This window comes from Notolepis coatsorum (genome assembly GCF_963971535.1).
Source record: "Notolepis coatsorum genome assembly, chromosome: 15".
NCBI lineage: Eukaryota > Metazoa > Chordata > Actinopteri > Aulopiformes > Paralepididae > Notolepis > Notolepis coatsorum.
The window spans coordinates 48,442,791-48,462,905 of NC_140179.1; the positions used below are offsets into that span (position 1 = coordinate 48,442,791).

The following is a 20,115-nucleotide window of genomic DNA, read 5'->3' on the forward strand; positions in this document are numbered from 1 at the left end:
TTAAACTCTGACACTTTACTATTCTATTCGCACGTGGTTCTCAACGCTCTGTTAGACGCACTGCTGTTCACTTCACTGTTACCGAACACAGACAGACTTTAGACGAACTGCTGCTGTGCGCACCTGCGCCGTATATATACTTAAGTGATTATCTAGTCCCAAACCTCAGTTCTTGTCTGGAATCAATACGCTGTCTCCGGGCATGTTACGACATGCCTGGGCTTGTCTTTGAACCTGACTTTGGGGGCTTGCGGGCTGGCGCCTACGGGCGTTATCCAATAAGGAGAGTGAATATTACTATGGTTCGAACGCTGGTTTAAAGGGATATACCGTGTATATATAAATAATATACAATGTATATAAAACAATAAATGTAGATTCTCAGCTTTAATCTGGCCCTTCACAACAGCCGCCTCCTAATTAGTCCGCACCTAATTAGTTAAGGGAGACAGATTAATAGTCCAGTCAACTGATCAATATCTGTTGTGAGGAGTGGGGCAATCTACAAAGTCAGTGGGTCATGATCGTCATCAGGGGAGTCAGGGATCTCCGGCAACTCTATCAGCCTCGCCACGGGTCGGGTGTAGGTCCGCCCTTGGACAATAACTTCTGCCGCTCTGACCTTCCCGTCGGCACCAGTGATCACTTTGCTTACGCGGCCGGCCGGCCACATAGCTCGGGGTAGTGACTGGTCTATGATCATAACGACTGTGTCCACCTTCAGGTTGTCCCTGTCCTTGACCCGCTTCTGACGGGCTGGAAGGGATGGTAGGTAGCTTAGGAGGAAGCGGGCCCGAGACTGCTTGATCTGTGCTTGGGTTTGTCTCCACCTCCTTCGTCCGTTCCTCTAGTTCTTTCGGTACACCGTCTGAGGAGGGGCCGGTTCCGGCCGCCCCATCCAGAGGTAGCTTGGGGTGCTGGGTTCGAGGTCAGCTACGTCTCTTGGCGTGCAGCTGAGGGGGGTGGAGTTCGGAACTCCTTCTTCTTGAGCCCACTGTTCTCTCACAGGCCTCTCGTCTAATGTCAATAGCCTCTCAACGGGCTGTACGAGAGAGTGGCCTGTGTCGCTCACCTTTGTGTACAGGCAGCGTGTAGACGTGGGTTGGCTGGAAGGCCCGGAGAGAGGGCCTTGGAGCGTCCAGCCCAGGCGGGTCTTGACCGCGACTGGGCATCCTTTGGGTCCGATGTGGGCCGCCTCGATTGGGACAATGAGGTCCGCGTGGTCGGAGCCTATGAGCAGGGTCGGTGTGGCGCCGTCGATGAGCGGTATAGGTAGTCTGCGTAGGTGCGCGTACTTCGCCATCAGCTGTGGGATGGGGTAGTTGTAGCTTGACAGACCTATGTCATGGCCTGTAAATGCCTTAGTGATGCTGTACCGCTTCTTGGGCTGCCCGACCGCTGCTATTGTGAATGAGACGTTCTTGCCCTTTATGGTTTTTAGGTCTCTCTGAATAGTGCGGATTGTCATTGTTTCTTTGGTACCCCGCAGGCCCAACTGGGCTGCGGCGGAAGCGAGGAGGAGAGTCTTTTCAGACCCATCATCTAGGACGGCGTAAGTGTCCAGGACCTTGTCCTCGTAGCTCAGGAGCACTCTGACCACTTTGATGAGCACTCGGGGGCTCCCGCTATGCTTGGGGTCTATGTGGAGCACTCCTGTTGGTCGGTTGTCTTGTAGGGCTAATGTTCTCTTGTGGGCCTCACGCAGTGTATCGCAGCGAGCGTGGTCCTGTGCGTTCGTCCTACTCCACTGATCCATTTCGGCGGGGGTCAGTTTCTGGTATTCGTTACACCGTGACTCGGAGTGTCCGCTGTGGCAGTAAGTACACCAGGGGGGGGGCCAATGGATCTTCTGTAGTGGTGGGTAAATATTCCCTTCCTCTGTGGCGGGGGAGTTGTGACTCGTCTGTGATGACGCCGACTCGTGGTAGTCCGAGTAGCACCGTGACTCCCAGTGTCTGCTGCAGCAGTCAGGACACCAGGGGGGGGGTCCAGGACTGGTTTGTGGTGACACCGCCTCGGCCTGGTACATCACCGTGACGGGCCTACTTTGGTTTCCTGGCGGACGCTTGTTGCTCTCATGCAGGACTTCTAGATGGGCGCCGTCACACTTGCCGCATCTTTTCTTCAGGCGGCAGTCGGCTGCCATGTGGCCGCGCGCGCAGCGGAAGCAGCGGCGTTTGTCCTTAAGCCACTGACCTATTTCGGCTGTGGTTAAGTCTTTGAAGGCGTCGCACTGTGACAGCTGGTGTTCACTGTCACAGTACTGACAGACAGCCTTCAACTTCTCCTTGTGGGGGTTGTGGCTCGTGTGCCGTGACACAACCTCGGCCTGGTGCATCACGGTCACGGACCGGCGGTTGTCGTTGAACCTTCTCGGTCCATCTCTAGGGTCAGAGCCACTCCACACGAATGTGTCCAATCGTAGACTGCTGACCTCCCTGGCGAGGAAATCAGCCAGGTCTAGGAGGGATGGTTCTGGGCCGTTGGGGTCACTGTGGTCTCTCTGCCGCCCAAAACGCTCTTGACGGGCTGGAGGGAGCTTCTCCAGTATCCGCTCCACGTTCGAATTTGCATACAGTTCATATCTCCCCTTCTCCTTTTGTGACCCCAGCATCCCCACGAGGGATTGTACCTTGATCGAAAGGTCATCGAGTGCTCTATTGTCTTTGGCTGGGGGGAGGCGGTCGATATCTCGTATTTCTTGGATCACGTAATCCCATATGCGTCCATAGCGCGCGTCGAGGGCCACCAGAGCATCTGAGTAGGGGGTTCCTGAGTTCGAATATGCCAGCGCTATGTTATGCGCTCTGGGCACCTTGAGATGCTTGAGGAGGATGGCATATTTATAAGACTCGTCGTGGACATCGGACATTATAGTCTCTAAACACATGCGTAATTCTGTGTACTGTGCTCTGTCCTCGCGCGTAAAGTCTGGGAACGTCGGTGTTCCAAGGTAAGACGCCATGGATGGCTGGGACACCGATGAGCGTAGGGGGAGAGGCCTCCTTGGCGAGTCTCCCCGTACGTGGGGTAGTGGGTTAGTGCTGGGTGGGTACCAGAGGCCGGGCCCCCAGGTGCTGCTCCTCGGTGCTGACTGTGTATTAAACTCAACCCTGGTTTGGGTCGGGGGTTCGTAACGCAGTGGCTCGGGGCTGGGGTCGGGGCTGTACTGGGCCTCCTGGTCCAAGATAGGTTCGTGCCGGTGGGCTTGATGTCCTCCCCCGTCCTCTGCTAGGTCCTGGAGTCTCTTAGTTAGTTTCTCTGCGACATAGGCGGGATCTTCCCGGTGGCTGGGTCCCGTATAGACTGGTCGGGGAGGGGGCTCGGCGACGTAGGCAGGTTCTTCCTGCTGGCTGGGTCCCATGTAGATCGGTCGGGGAGGGGAAGGTGCCCTCGACCCGTGTCGTGATGATCTCCGGGAGCTCCGTGTGGAGGAGTGGGGGGTCGCCCTCTGGATCAATTGCTCTATCATCTGTGCCTGCAGCCGGTCTCTTTCCATCTCGCGCTGTGCATTGGCGGCGTCGCGCTGTGCATCGCGTTGCACGTTGGCGGCGTTGCGCTGTGCATTGGCGTGTTCTCGCTGGATGTTCTCTTCAGTCTGGAGGCGCCTCTCCTCCAGTCTGATGCGTTCGTGCTCACTTAGTTGTTGCGCCTGGAGGCTCTCTCGTTCCGTTGCAGAGTGTTCGCGCTCGCTTAGTTGTTGCGCCTGGAGGCGCTCTCGTTCCGCTGCGGAGTGTTCGCGCTCACTAAGGGCTTGTGCTTGGAGTTGCGCGTGGAGGCGCTCTCGTTCCGTTGCAGAGTGTTCGCGCTCACTAAGCGTCTTTGCTTGAAGAGACGGTCGCGCTCACCCTGGAGTCGGTCTCTTTCGGTTGAAGCTGTCAGCGTGGCGATCAAGGCTTGCGCCAGTCTCTGGTCCGCCTCGCTGGGGGATGACACTGACGGAGGTGATCGGGCGCTGACAGGGCTTGGTGGAGACCTGTTCTCCTGGCGCGCTCCGAGGTCTATCTCTTGAGCGCGGTACTCTTCTCTTGGTTGCGCGCCGAGGTCTGTCTCGGGTACGCGCTCTTGGGTTGGTTGTGCGCCGGGGTCTATCCCTGGAGCGCTTTCTTTATCCTGGGGCGCTCCGGGGTCTATCCCTGTGGCGCTGTCTGGAGGTATAGTCACGTCATGTCCCGCTTGGTCCCCCCTGTGAGCTAAGTCAGTTTCGTTTTAACCCACTGGGGTCTCTACTGGAGGGGCCGCCAAGTCGATAGGATTGGGCATGCTTAAACTATCCGTTTTATCCGTATTTAACGTCTGTTTGGATAAGCTAGGGGGTAAAACGAAAGCGAAGTCCTGCAGATATGGAGGTGGCTGACGTTTGCGCTGCGGGCGCTCTAGCTTGGGAGAGCCGTCTGGAGAGTGTCCACCGCTGGCCATGTCAATATTAATATGATATTAAATATTACTGATACCCTCCGGCTCGAAGGACCAATTGTAACTGAGGGGTTACAAAACCCTGACTGTATTAAAGATTGTGATAGATTAAACCACTGCTAGGTATGTACTTTAATTACTGGCCAGACAGTACATCGAATAGATATGGTGGACACTCATAATAACACGGCATTGACAAAGAAATAGTATTTGAGGGTATTTTATTATTATGCAACATTAGGTTACAGAATGAGAATTAGGGTCGCGCTTGTATGGCGAAGAATATGCATAAAGTCAGTCAGTAGCATGAGTCACTGGGAATAGCAGGATTCCTACGATGGGTACTAAGCTGACGCCACCTGGCGTATAATAGCAATTATAGAAGTCAACGCTGGTACCTCCTGGAGACACTGGGTTCCTCCCAGAGGTGTAAGGTCTGGAGGATAGAGGAATGTTCGGATACTCAGTCTGATTCAATGAAGAATAAGGGGGTTCACATACAGAAGCCAGTCCTTGTAAATCCAACGATCAGCAACAAAAGCAATAACTGTAATCCAATGCTCGATAGCAAACGATGATAGCTAGCCAGCCTCTGTCCATGAGGCCAGCCCGAGGGTAAATCCTCACGAGGTTAAATCCCAAACGATAGTGGAAATCAACGATGCTCTTCTCCGGGTAACACGTTCCACAATCAATATAATCCAACCAGTAATGGTTCTGCAATCGCCGCCGCTGGTTCTCCTGTGCACATGTCCAACAGGTTCTCCGACTAGGCCTCCTCGGGTACTGGCACCAATGTATTTAGTCCACGCACCCTGGCTAAGGTTCACTAGCTAACACGAACAAACCGTTAGGTAATGCTACACACGAACAAACTGTGGTTGGCACGATATACAATAAATGAACGACTATTTACTTCACATTAAACTAGGTCGAACTTGACGTTACTGCATTAAACTCTGACACTTTACTATTCTATTCGCACGTGGTTCTCAACGCTCTGTTAGACGCACTGCTGTTCACTTCACTGTTACCGAACACAGACAGACTTTAGACGAACTGCTGCTGTGCGCACCTGCGCCGTATATATACTTAAGTGATTATCTAGTCCCAAACCTCAGTTCTTGTCTGGAATCAATACGCTGTCTCCGGGCATGTTACGACATGCCTGGGCTTGTCTTTGAACCTGACTTTGGGGGCTTGCGGGCTGGCGCCTACGGGCGTTATCCAATAAGGAGAGTGAATATTACTATGGTTCGAACGCTGGTTTAAAGGGATATACCGTGTATATATAAATAATATACAATGTATATAAAACAATAAATGTAGATTCTCAGCTTTAATCTGGCCCTTCACAACAGTAGTGCTGCCACACCAGAACCAGAAAATAAATCAGTATCACGCTATAACATTGTTTTAACATAAAACGTTTCACATTATAACTTACTGTATTGTTTCAACATAACACGTTTCACGTTATAATGTGATAAGTTGGTATAATGTGATAACTTATTGTTTTAACATAAAATAAGGGTAACTTGTGGTAACTTATTGTTTTAACATAAAACGTTTCACGTACTTATAACGTGATAAGTTGGTATTACCGGTAGGAAAAAATACAGAATAGATGGTGTGGTATTTTTTTTTACGCTTTACTAACTAGTGATTATACTAATACATTTGGCAATTTTCTGGGGGGCCAAGTTCTGGGGGAAACATGCGCTTACATATGTTTCCAATTACCCAAGGGGAGCCTAACTAAAAACATTTGGTAACTGCTGCTATACAGGACAAGTTTGTATAAATTTTTTTCACGTACAGTACGTGAAAGGCTGCATGGCGTGACTGAATAATCACAATATAGGCTATACTTACCAAACCTGCTAACAGCGTCCACAGCCTCTATGATGGGCTTAAAGCTCTCATTATCTTCCAGGCCGGTCTGTGGGGCAGAAGAGCTTCACTGTAAATAATCCATATTTATAGATATAGAAAAGGGGTGGGGGAACAAATCCATACAGAAATATATTGCAACATTGTGCGTGCCGATATAATATTGATACAGTGATGCCAAGTATAGATATACATTATTATATATATTTTTTTTTAAATGTATTTGTATAATTAAGTGCTTGACACCTCCATTTTACTGCAATAAAAATTATTGGAATGAGGTGAACAGATAAAGATATTAGATAAAACAGATGATGAATATATATTTTGATTGCAGATCATAACGTTTTCCGTTAATAATTAAGTTGTGGTCAGTGTGTGTTAAAGATATTTTTATTAGTTTTTTTTAGACATTACAGTAGACACTACAAACGTGACATACATACACGTATAAAAAAATATATAATAATAATAATAATAATAATAATAATAATAATAATAATAATAATAATAATAATAATAATAATAATAATAATAATAATAATAATAATAATAATAATAATAATAATAATAATAATAATAATAATAATAATAATAATAATAAAAAAACTGAACAAGTCACCAAAAAATATATAGAAAAGAAATAATAATAATTATAAAAAAAAAAGAAAAAAAAAAAAATCTCAGAGCACTTCATGTTACAGAGTCGTTCCTATACAGTGTCCTTGTTTCAGGAGGTGAGAGATGTAGTCAGTCGTTCCACATAAGAGGTAAAGGGTTGCCACACCACTTTTCCACTTGTTCCCTGCAGAGTATATTTTATCTTTTCAACTTTTAGATGGTACATTACATCGCAAATCCACCTGCCAAATAAGGGAGGATGTTCGTTTTTCTAGTTCATAAGAATGAGACGTCTTGCTAGGAATCTTGGGAGGAATAAGCGATACAGTTCAGTTGTGCTTTTGGTAGATGTAAATCCTCGGAAAGAACACCAAAAAAAAACAGGAAATGACATGGTTCCAGTACCCGACCTGCCAGGTCTGAGTAGAGCTTAAATATGGATGACCAAAAGTCTGCTAGGCTAGGACATGACCAAAATGTGTGATACAGACCGGCCGGGGCTTGTTTGCATCTGTTACAAGTAGGACTAACCTCAGGGAAAATTTTTGACAGTTTGAGTTTGGAGATATGTAGCCGATGTATGATCTTAAATTGAATAAGCCTGTGTCTCGCACAGATAGATAAAGCGTGAAATTTTTTTAGTATTCTTAACCACACCTCTTCTGATATGTCTATTTCAAAGTCCTTTTCCCAGTGCCCCTTTATTATTGAGAGTGACGAGTCCTCCATCTCGAATATGTTCGTATAAAGCTTAGACATTGTTCCCTTGAGCTCAGGTTTTGTCTCCAGGATTGAGTCCAGTGATGTATTTGGAGGCAGGGATGGAAATGTAGTGGATTGACTACGTATAAAGTTTCTAACTTGTAAGTAACGAAAGAAGTGGTGTGATGGCAAATCATACTTGTTCTTAATTTGTTCAAATGACATAAATACGTTGCTTTCATAGAGCAGTCTCGTGTTCAAAACTCTCTTTTTGGACCACTGATCAAATACGTTATCTAGGAGGGAAGCCGGAAACAGATGATTCGCTGCAATTGGAGCATAAGTAGACATAGAGGCTAAACCATAACTTTTTCTAAATTTGGACAACATTTTCAGGGAATGCAACACTACAGGATTTAGACAGGACTGGGGAGATTGCAGGGGGATTGAAGAGCACAAAAGAGCAGAAAGTGAAATGCGGGCGGTAGAACAAGCTTCGACGTGTAACCAGGCAGGAACGTCCGGGGCAGATGTGTCATGCAGCCAGAACAATAGGTAGGGAGAAATATGTTGAATGTACATTATTTGTTCTAACTGAGGCCACAGGGTCGGTGTATAACAGTCTGACCCAGGAGATAAAAGCGTCACCGAAGCCGAACCGCCGGAGTGCGTAAAGAAGGTAGCCCCATTCCACGCGATCGAAGGCTTTCTCAGCCTTTTGAATATAAGTCGGGCGTTCCCGTGTTTCTGCAGTCTATGCGCAAAATAATAACGAGTTGAGTTCTAACAAAGAACGTATTACATGCTGGGTAGGCTGATAGAGTAAACTGTAAATAAAATAGCCTATAACATTATAAAGGATAGGCTATAATAGCAGGGGTTCCCAAACGTTCTTCCCCAGAGCCCCACGATTCCTTGGAGACATATGAATATGATATGATATAAGGTATACTAGTCCTGTCGCGTATTTATCCCATAACACGCGTTGTGTCTTCTTGGTTCGACAGTGCATTAAATTAGTTGCTTAGACCTCCGTGAACAATCTCGCTCGTGAAGTTTCTCAGAGTTCACTCGGGTTAGTCCATTATTTCACATCCCATGGGGGTGTTTCATTACCAAATATGGATAATCATGCATGAGCATTGACGGTAGGAACAAATGGTATTTATCAACACGGAGTGTGCGTACGACCCGTTGATAAATCCCGATTTTTCTGTGCGTATACACATTCTAAATTCCGTGCGTAGGAGCGGAAATAGAACACTTTCTACGCATTGTTGATAAATGAGGGCCCTGGTATTTCAACAAAAGGATCTTGGTATTTCAACAAAAGGATCCTGGTATTTCAACAAAAGGATCCTGGTATTTCAAAAGTATCATGGTTTGAATTGGATTATATCGTGGTATTATTAAATACAAACATGGTATCATGGGAATATATTACTTTAATGCACACATAGTTTGGCTCAAGTTGAATCACTGTTCTAAACTCCTAATCCTCTAATCTCTAATCCTCTACCCACCCTGTAACCATAGGAACATTAAAGAGCACAGCTGTAGATAAATGTTTTCTATTTACATTGAGTCATTTAGCCTTTATCCAAAGCGACTTATCAACTTGATAAACTTGATAACTTGATCAACTAATAAGCACAGCTGACATATCAACTTGATAAACTAATAAGCACAGCTGACATATCAACTTGATAAACTAACAAGCACAGCTGACATATCAACTTGATAAACTAATAAGCACAGCTGACATATCAACTTGATAAACTAACAAGCACAGCTGACATATCAACTTGATAAACTAACAAGCACAGCTGACATATCAACTTGATAAACTAATGAGTTGCGAATGCTTTTCATATCATTGGCAAATTACCATTGAGTAATAATCAACTTGTCCGGTCTGCGTCGGATGGTTCTTTGCCTCCATGGCGTGCCTTAAAGACATTGATCACATACCTACTCACTGATTATCTGTTACTTGGTCACTTGGTACAGAAGTGAACAACCTCTGGAGCTCTGATTGGGATAAGCGTTCTCAATGTTTCCTTCCCTTCAATAGAACCCTGGGCCTAGGGCTGAACGATTAATCGATTTTAAATCGAAATCACGATTTGGAATGATGCAATTAGCAAATCGCAAAAAAAAAAAAATCGCAAATAAATATTATTATTATTATTATTTTTTTTTTTTACATTTATTTAACCAGGAAGTCCCATTGAGATAAAAGATCGGTTTGGGAGAGGGAGGTAAGGGGTTTTAGATTGTGTGTTGTGAAGTTTAGACTTCAGAGAGGGAGAGTAAAGTACAGAAAAAAAGGTTTCCAGGTAAAAAGAAACATTTTCAGGCTCTGTGTCCCGAAAACACCCACCGCGTAGGCCAGATGCACGCCGCATTTTACAATAAACCTCTGTTTATAATGATTATAATCGCGAATTTAATCGCAATCGCAATATCTGTCAGAAAAATCGTAATTCGATTATTTCCCAAAATCGTGCAGCCCTAGCACTGCCGTGGCACGGTCCCATGGGTGTAGGGTTTCCTCATTGTTGTCAAGGAAACCATGTCACACTTTTCTAGAGACCTTGTGTTGAACACACCCGACCCACCTCAAAGAGAACCACCAGGCCACAGAGCCGGCCCCCTTCCTTCACAGCATCGTCCATGGTCTGGAACTGATCCGGATCAAAGCTGTAGATCTGCATCTGTACAGCAGTAGAGAGAGAGAGAGAGAGAGAGAGAGAGAGAGAGAGAGAGAGAGAGAGAGAGAGAGAGAGAGAGAGAGAGAGAGAGAGAGAGAGAGAGAGAGAGAGAGAGAGAGACTTAGGTGATTGGTTGATTGATTGATAAATAGACCGACAGACAGACAGACAGACAGACAGACAGACAGACAGACAGACAGACAGACAGACAGACAGACAGACAGACAGACAGACAGACAGACAGACAGGTAGTTCCTTCACCTCCAGGGGATACTTCATCCCGCTGAGGCTGTGTTCTGACCCGTCTGACGTGGCGTTGCAGCGCCCCCAGTGGAAGGTGATGCGACCTGCACGGAACCTGGTGCTCAGCCCGCCTCCACTCACATAGAACTCCCCGTCCAACGCTATGGTAACTGGAACACACACACACACACACACACACACACACACACACACACACACACACACACACACACACACACACGCGCGCGCACACGCACACACACACGCACACGCACACACACACGCACACGCACACACGCACACACACACACACACACACACACACACATACACACGCACACAGGAACGGGAGGGATATAAACAATGTAAATGCATTCAGATACTCAGACACCTGTCAAGTTCACTAAGTGCTCAATTGATGCATAACAGCGCAGTGATATAGATGGAGGCACAATGACACACAGAGTCCACGTCAAGGACATAGAGAGCTCACAGATACTGTGTGTGTGTGTGTGTGTGTGTGTGTGTGTGTGTGTGTGTGTGTGTGTGTGTGTGTGTGTGTGTGTGTGTGTGTGTGTGTGTGTGTGTGTGTGTGTGTGTGTGTGTGTGTGTGTGTGTGTGTGTAGGTGTGTGTGTGTGTATGCAGATAGTACAGTGGCCAGGGATGGAAGATTAATACCCTGCTAACTGATGGTCCTCCTCCTAGAGACCAGATACTGAACAGTCCTCAGCAGTGGTTCTCAACTGGTCTAGCCTCGGGACCCAACATTTTCCTTAGTCATTAAGTCGCGACCCAAATTTTTTAACCACTATGATTTATGTAAAAAAGAAAATTGCAGTAATACGCAATCTTTCAAAACATGAAATAAACACAAAAAAGTGCAACAAAAGTGCAACTATTGCTAAAAACCCAAAGGAATAAAATAATAATAAATAATATGCTTAGCAGATTTCTTAGCTTAACATAACAGACCTACGTTTGGGGGAACTAATAGGATAACTGGGGTTGCAACAAAAGTGCAATTAGGGCTAAAAACCCAATGAAATTAAATAATAATACAATAACTTTTTTTTTTTTACACACACATCCGTGACCCACTCAAAATGGCCCCGCGACCCACTTTTGGGTCGCGACCCACTAGTTGAGAAACACTGCTCTAGAGACCAGATACTGAACAGTCCTCTAGAGAGCAGATACTGAACAGTCCTCTAGAGAGCAGATACTGAACAGTCCTCTAGAGACCAGATACTGAACAGTCCTCTAGAGACCAGATACTGAACAGTCCTCTAGAGAGCAGATACTGAACAGTCCTCTAGAGACCAGATACTGAACAGTCCTCAGTCTAGAGACCAGATACTGAACAGTCCTCAGTCTAGAGACCAGATACTGAACAGTCCTCTAGAGACCAGATACTGAACAGTCCTCTAGAGACCAGATACTGAACAGTCCTCTAGAGAGCAGATACTGAACAGTCCTCAGTCTAGAGACCAGATACTGAACAGTCCTCTAGAGACCAGATACTGAACAGTCCTCCTAGAGACCAGATACTGAAAAGTCCTCCTAGAGACCAGATACTGAACAGTCCTCTAGAGACCAGATACTGAACAGTCCTCCTACAGACCAGATACTGAACAGTCCTCTAGAGAGACCAGATACTGAACAGTCCTCGTCTAGAGACCAGATACTGAACAGTCCTCAGTCTAGAGACCAGATACTGAACAGTCCTCGTCTAGAGACCAGATACTGAACAGTCCTCAGTCTAGAGACCAGATACTGAACAGTCCTCAGTCTAGAGACCAGATACTGAACAGTCCTCCTACAGACCAGATACTGAACAGTCCTCCTACAGACCAGATACTGAACAGTCCTCTAGAGACCAGATACTGAACAGTCCTCTAGAGACCAGATACTGAACAGTCCTCTAGAGAGACCAGATACTGAACAGTCCTCTAGAGACCAGATACTGAACAGTCCTCTAGAGAGACCAGATACTGAACAGTCCTCAGTCTAGAGACCAGATACTGAACAGTCCTCTAGAGACCAGATACTGAACAGTCCTCTAGAGAGACCAGATACTGAACAGTCCTCTAGAGACCAGATACTGAACAGTCCTCTAGAGAGACCAGATACTGAACAGTCCTCAGTCTAGAGACCAGATACTGAACAGTCCTCTAGAGACCAGATACTGAACAGTCCTCCTACAGACCAGATACTGAACAGTCCTCAGTCTAGAGACCAGATACTGAACAGTCCTCAGTCTAGAGACCAGATACTGAACAGTCCTCGTCTAGAGACCAGATACTGAACAGTCCTCTAGAGACCAGATACTGAACAGTCCTCCTACAGACCAGATACTGAACAGTCCTCAGTCTAGAGACCAGATACTGAACAGTCCTCGTCTAGAGACCAGATACTGAACAGTCCTCTAGAGACCAGATACTGAACAGTCCTCCTACAGACCAGATACTGAACAGTCCTCGTCTAGAGACCAGATACTGAACAGTCCTCAGTCTAGAGACCAGATACTGAACAGTCCTCGTCTAGAGACCAGATACTGAACAGTCCTCAGTCTAGAGACCAGATACTGAACAGTCCTCCTAGAGACCAGATACTGAACAGTCCTCTAGAGACCAGATACTGAACAGTCCTCCTACAGACCAGATACTGAACAGTCCTCCTACAGACCAGATACTGAACAGTCCTCCTACAGACCAGATACTGAACAGTCCTCAGTCTAGAGACCAGATACTGAACAGTCCTCCTACAGACCTGTATAAATAACAAATAAAAACGACCCTGGTTAAATAAAGAACCTACCCTGGTAAATAAAGAACATACCCTGGATAAATAAATTACCCTGGATAAATATAGAACATACTGTGTAGGTAAATAAATAAATAACATATCCTGAGAACCTGCCCTGGGTAAATAAAGAACATACCCTGGGTAAATGGAGAACCAATCATGGTAAATAAAGAACCATTGATAAATAAAGAACCTACAATGGTAAATAAAGGCAATACCCTGGATAAATAAAGAACATACCCTGTGTAAATATAGAACCTACCATGGATAAATAAAGAACCTACCATGGTAAATAAAGGTAAAAACATGTAAAGTCCAGGGCCCTCATTTATTAACACTTCTTAGAAAGTGTTCTATTTTCATACGTAAGCACAGAATTTAGAATGTGTGCACGCACAGAAATATTGGGATTTATCAACCGTGCGTACACAGGTCCTACGTTCCTCCGTGTTGATAAATACCTCTTTGTCAATGCTCGTGCATGATTATCCATATATGGTCATGAAACACCCCCCATGGGATGTGAAATAATGGACTGACCCGAGCGGAACTCTGAGAAACTTCACGGGAGATTGTTCACTGAGGCGCTGTCGAACCAAGAAGACACAACCGGTGTTATGGGATAAATAAAAGGCTGACTTGTACACGGTGATGTCAGATATCAACGGCTCCCTAAGACCATTGCTGCAATTCTGCCTGGACAGCTCAAAATACTAATAAAGACCGTTCGTTGACAACTGTTTGGTGTTGGTGGTGTGTCATTATAACCATGCTGTAATATGAATGCCTTTATTAGTTGTGTTCGATTGGCTATAATATGATTTTTAGAGGCATCTATTTTGTTTTTGGTATTAGCCTAATACCGACAACAAAATAGATGCCTCTAAAAATCATATACTATTAGGTAGCCTATATGAATTACATATAATAGCAGCCATAGCCTACATTATGCAACAGTAACTTGCGCATATATAATAGCACAATGCACAGCCCTGCGAACCCTGCACAGTAAACTAACTTGATCATTAATCTAGCTGTTGTATCTTTACGCTTATGAAAACATTAAATAATATGTTTTCATTGCATTAATAGCCTATATTCTCAAATGGCATTTAATGGCTATCGACTCCTCGCTATATCCTCGCGGACGGACCAGTGTATACCTTATATCATATTCCTATTCATATTCATATAATAGTTTCCTTATTATTTTGCGCATAGATTGCAGAAATACGGGAACGTTTTGATTTATATTAAAAGGCTTTGACATTGTAAAACTAAATACGTGGAATTCTGTAAGCATAATACAAGTCATATCACCCACACGATATATGCTCTGTGTCCAGAGCATGTATGCTTTTCATTCATTTAAGACACGTTATTGCAAGGGTTTTGTAATACACATACACACCTGTTCTCATTGCAATGCGTTTTTTTATTCTTTCTTATACAGTAGGAAGGGGGAAGAACACTATATCGTGGGTGTTCATATGACTTGTATTCTGCTTACAGCTTCGAAATTCCACTTGTTTCGTTTAACGTAAAGCCTTTTAAATATAATCAAAACGTTCCCGTGTTTCTGCGGTCTGTGCGCAAAATAATAACAAGTTGAGCTACGCGGAGCTCAGTCAGTCAGTAGCTACACCCCGTATATTCCGATAACGCTATAAACCATGCTGCATTCATTCGGAGATAAATACCTATTATTCCAAATGCTATTTATAGGGTTTTGACCATAATTACACTACTGTTGCTATTTTACAATGAACTATAATGAATTACGGTTCATACAAAACACGCCAGTGTTGAAACTAATGCACAGAAGCTTATTTCCTTGTTGTAATAATATATTCTACCAACGGGCGCCAGCTACGCATGGTCCGACCTGTGCTTAAATATACGCACAAAGTCAAGCACAAGTTCAAATTGATAAATCCCACACTTTGCTTAGAAATGATCGTACGCACGGGTTACGCACATATCTGTGCGTACGCCACGTTGATAAATGAGGGCCCAGGTGTCCTCTGATTCTCTGTTCCTACTCCAGACAATAGAGATGCATAATGGCACGACTATCTGACAGAAGATATATTCTTTATTGGCCAATTTCCTTTCTGTCATCGTTTGAAACCCAGAGAGATTCAATGATATCAGCAGGCAAGGATATAAAGAAACATGCACGCTCACTTGCACGCACACACACACACACACACCCACACGCACGCACGCACGGCACACACACACACACACACACACACACACACACACACACACACACACACACACACACACACACACACACACACACACACACACACACACACACACACACACACACACACACACACACACACACACACACACACACACACACACACACACACACACACACACAGTTTTGAGTTCAGGAGGGTTGATGCAAAGGAGGTGGAAAATCTCTTATATATTAAAGGTGATCAACCCTGTGGTGTTTGTGTGGACGGCAAATTACTGCAGCTACTGTAGCAACCGAGTTTGTAGCGGTGTCTATTTAATTTATGTTTTGAGAAAAGTGTTTATCCACAGTTATGGAACATTGCAAAAGTCACCCCGCTGCCGAAAAACTGTAAGGAGTCCTTCAATGGGCCAAAGTAGACCTGTGTGTATCTTGCCTGTATTAAGTCAAATGTTTGAGAAAATTGTATGTAAGCAAATTCAGGGATATTTGGAAGAAAACAGCATTAACTCAGAATACCAGCATGCATATAAAGTCGGCTACTCCACAGGCACAGCACTAACATCGCTTACTGATAACTGGTTGAAACACATAGACAGAAAGTCAATTGTGGGTGCTGTGCTTCTGGATTTTAGCACTGCATTTGATATCATTGATCATGAGCTCCTACTCGGGAAGCTATTAGCATATAATTTCAATGAATGTTCTATTAAATTAATGATTAACTTGATTAACAATACTTGGTTACATTTTTGTTAATGATTTACCATATGTATTGAATAATGCATGCATTGGAATTTATGCGGATGACACGACAATCAATGTATGTCTCTGCAGAGAAAGATGTTGCTCCAAGAAGAGTTAATGCTGGTTTCTAATTGGGTTACTGAAAACAAGTTCAAGTTAAATGTTTCAAAAACAAAGACTATCATGCTGGCCTCTAGAAATAAATTAAGAACGGATCAGGAACTAAATATTGTGTTGACTGGTGCTGCTATTGAGCAGGTTAGAGAGGCCAAGTTGTTGGGTGTGATTATTGATGAAAAGCTTGCTTGGTCAATGCAAATTAATAACATAGTTGGCTAAAATGAGTAGGAGTATTTCAATGATCAGAAGGTGTGCTCATCTATTGAGTGAGAAGACAGTTAAACTAATGTTACAAGCTTTAGTCCTATCCCACTTGGACTACCAACAATTTGGTTGAGCGCTTAAAAGCGGGATCTGGAGAAACTTCAGCTCGCTCAGAACAGAGCGGCACGTCTCGCCCCCCCGCTGCTCTGTGAGGAGCAGTGTTGGGGGAATGCATGCCGCTCTGTCTTGGCTTAGAGTGGATCAGAGGCTGGCATGCAGCCTTGTAACATTTTTGTTTAATATTTATAAAAGTCTTTATGGTCAGAACTACAACCCACCAATACTAGACATGGCTATGTCACCAGACATTCTGTGGGTCTTCATTTTACTCTACATCTACCAAGAGCAAATGCACTTAAGATAACCGTAATGTATATAGAGCTGCTGCATACTGGAATTGTATACCTGTGAAGATAAAGATGATCAGCAACAAATTTACTTTTAAGAAAACGTTGAAGGATGCTGTTATGAATGGTGAAATACAGTTGAGTTACTGATTTATGTAGTTAGTATTGTTAGTTTAGTTAGTTAGTTTAGTTAGTATTGTATTTTTGGTGAGATTTTGAAGATGTTGAGAATGTGCTTAGGCTAAGGTGTTTCTTATGTTTTTATAGTTATTTTGTTACTGTAATGTAATGCACTAATGTTGTAGGTTGTGTGTTAGGACCCCAGGAAGAGCCTTTCACCCATGGGTGTAGAGTAGACTAATGGGGATCCATAAATAAACAAACAAATAAACACACACACACTCCTCAGACACAGACAAACCCTTGTGATCACATTCCCCCCCCTCTCTCTCTCTCTCTCTCTCTCTCTCTCTCTCTCTCTCTCTCTCTCTCTCTCTCTCTCTCCCTCTCTCCCCCTCACCTCTCTCTCCCCCTAATCTCTCTCTCTCTCTCTCTCTCTCTCTCTCTCTCTCTCTCTCTCTCTCTCTCTCTCTCTCTCTCTCTATCTCTCTCTCTATCTTTCTCTCTATCTCTCTCTCTCTCACACACAGACACACGTGCACGCACAGCGGGAGCCATATTGAGAAGAGAAAGCTGATTCAGTCATTTTTCACTCTCTCTTGACATCTGTCTCCCTCCCTCCTTCTCTCCTTCTCTCTCGTTCATGTATCTTTATTCTAGGTTGTGTACTGTGTTTATCCCTCTCCATTGCTGTTTCCATTGCATTGTCAGTTCAGTCTTTTATTCATTCCCCATCTTTCCATCTGTCAGTATCATCTCTCTCTATCTCTCTCCATTTCTCCTTCACTCCTCTCTTTCTTTCCCTCTCTCTCTGTTCTCTATCTCTCTCTCGCTGCATGTTCCTATTGCTCTTTTTTAACAGGTCGAATCTGTAACACTGTCAAACAGTGCCATCTAGGGAAAAGAGCCCCGCTTGGTATTGCACTTAGTTAAACATTTATCTTAGTTTTGTGATCTGATGTGTGGGTTGGAGTTGAGTGAGGATAGAATATATATATATATATACATAAATAATAAATAATACATTTTTCTTTGGTGTTGAAGTTCATCATTCTCTGTAATCTCCGTCTTGTTGGGGCGCCCCAAGTCCCAAGTGGATCGGCACTTTCTCTGCCGAGCTATAGTCACTTTTCCGCACCTACTCCCGAACTCTGCATGTGCAGATTGCCCACGGAGTCTCTCTGGATTGTCAATCTGCACATGCAGAGTTCAGGAGTAGGTGCAGAAAAGTGACTATAGCTCGGCCTATAAAGTGCCGATTGACTTGGGATTTGTCTCTCCATGTTCAGGAGACTCAGGCATATAAAAGTATATTGGTTCATGTCTCCTACACCCCCACAGCCATAGCTACAACCACTTAATGTCAAGGCTCTCATCCACATTCATTCATTTTCTCCCACCGCTCTCACTCCCATGATTTCAGAATACCGGAAGTGTTGCGGTGGTCTATAATGTGCCGTTAGCATTCGGCTAGGCTAGCGAATGTGTCTAGTTTCTCTGTCCATCTGGGTGAATTCTCCTCAAATGTGGCCCCTCTTACCTGTGCCCCAAGGCTCCATCCTAGGCCCTTTATTATTTTCTCTATATATGCTGCCCTTAGATTCCATTTTACGTAAGCAGAATGCTTCTTTTCACTGTTATGCGGATATGTCTAAATCTACCTTCCTATAACCTCGTTAGCCCATCGGCGGACCGCAAATGACATCACGTCATAAATCAATCAATCCACACTGTTTGACATTAAGTAGCGTTTCCCCCCCCCCAAATGTATCCACGAGTAAAGACCCTAACCATGTCACAACAGCAGTCATAGTGTATATTTTCAACAATATGTTTGTTTACCAATAGGGTAAAGTGTTTTTAGTGAGGTTTTAGTTCATGGAATGTGTTTATAATTTAGCGAATATCTGCCATTTTGAATTAGCGGCCATCGCCAGTTGTCATATGAGAAGAGGGCATCCAGAGCTCTCAATGAGCGTTGACATTTCGAAAAACTACAGTACCCAGACGATTCTAGCTTCCTGCAAGCAAATGACTTGTGTATGAATTTTTTTAATTTCTCTTATTTCTCGGGATTCTCTACCACAAAACTGAGCGTTATTGGCATAGATTGGAGCACACTTAGTGTGAGTCTACCTTCTGTGAACATTTAGCAACAATCCGCATTGCAAACGGATTCAAAATGGCGGAGCCATATCCATTATTAGAATGGAACTGTACATATACAATAGATTTCATTCACGGTTCTTCAGTGCACGCCTGGAGATACTAAATCCAAATTGAACTCTGCCATAGATGTGCGAGTTGGCTATAATAAGGTCATTTATAGGCCTGGTATTCTATATTCTATAATAATATTTGAAATTGCATGTGTCCGGATGGATGAATTCAGTATCTACAAAACATTATGTTTAATCATCTTCCCTTCATTCATTTGCTTAGATCTTTTGTACACATGATTTCAAGTAGGTGCTGAACGAGCTCAGTGGCAGTTTAACATTTTTAGCATGGTGTTATTCACTGTCAAAGATGCAAAGAAAAATCATAATTTATATTCTCCTTTGTCTCATTACAATTTACTGAAGCCTAGTAACAGACACAATATTTCTGACACTGCGAATACATTTCACGAGATCCATAGATGTCCCTAGATACCAAGAACATGAAAATGGACCTTGTAGAAGTGGAGCAACCTTCCATTTACTTAGGTTAGGCGGATTTTCAGAAAATAGGGCTAGGGCTTAACAGCTTAAGCTCTTAATACATTATATATCGTAAATATATACCTATTTGTTGCCTGTCGATTGCCGTTTTCAGTCGACAAAATCCGCTCAGCGGTTTTCGAGTTACGTGCCGATATGTGAGGCGTGCGCAAAAGTACATGGCACAGTTTTATTTTTTCTGAAT

General features: G+C 44.2%; 1 protein-coding gene across 1 annotated transcript in view; it reads right to left on the reverse strand.

Moving 5' to 3' along the window:
- ptprz1b (protein tyrosine phosphatase receptor type Z1b) overlaps positions 1-20,115 on the reverse strand; it is a gene marked incomplete at both ends in the record, with an annotated part of 89,091 nt that overhangs the window by 45,982 nt on the left and 22,994 nt on the right. Inside the window, 2 exon segments of the mRNA XM_084330992.1 lie at positions 10,254-10,349; positions 10,608-10,759. Coding sequence (XP_084187118.1) covers positions 10,254-10,349; positions 10,608-10,759 — 248 coding nt within the window.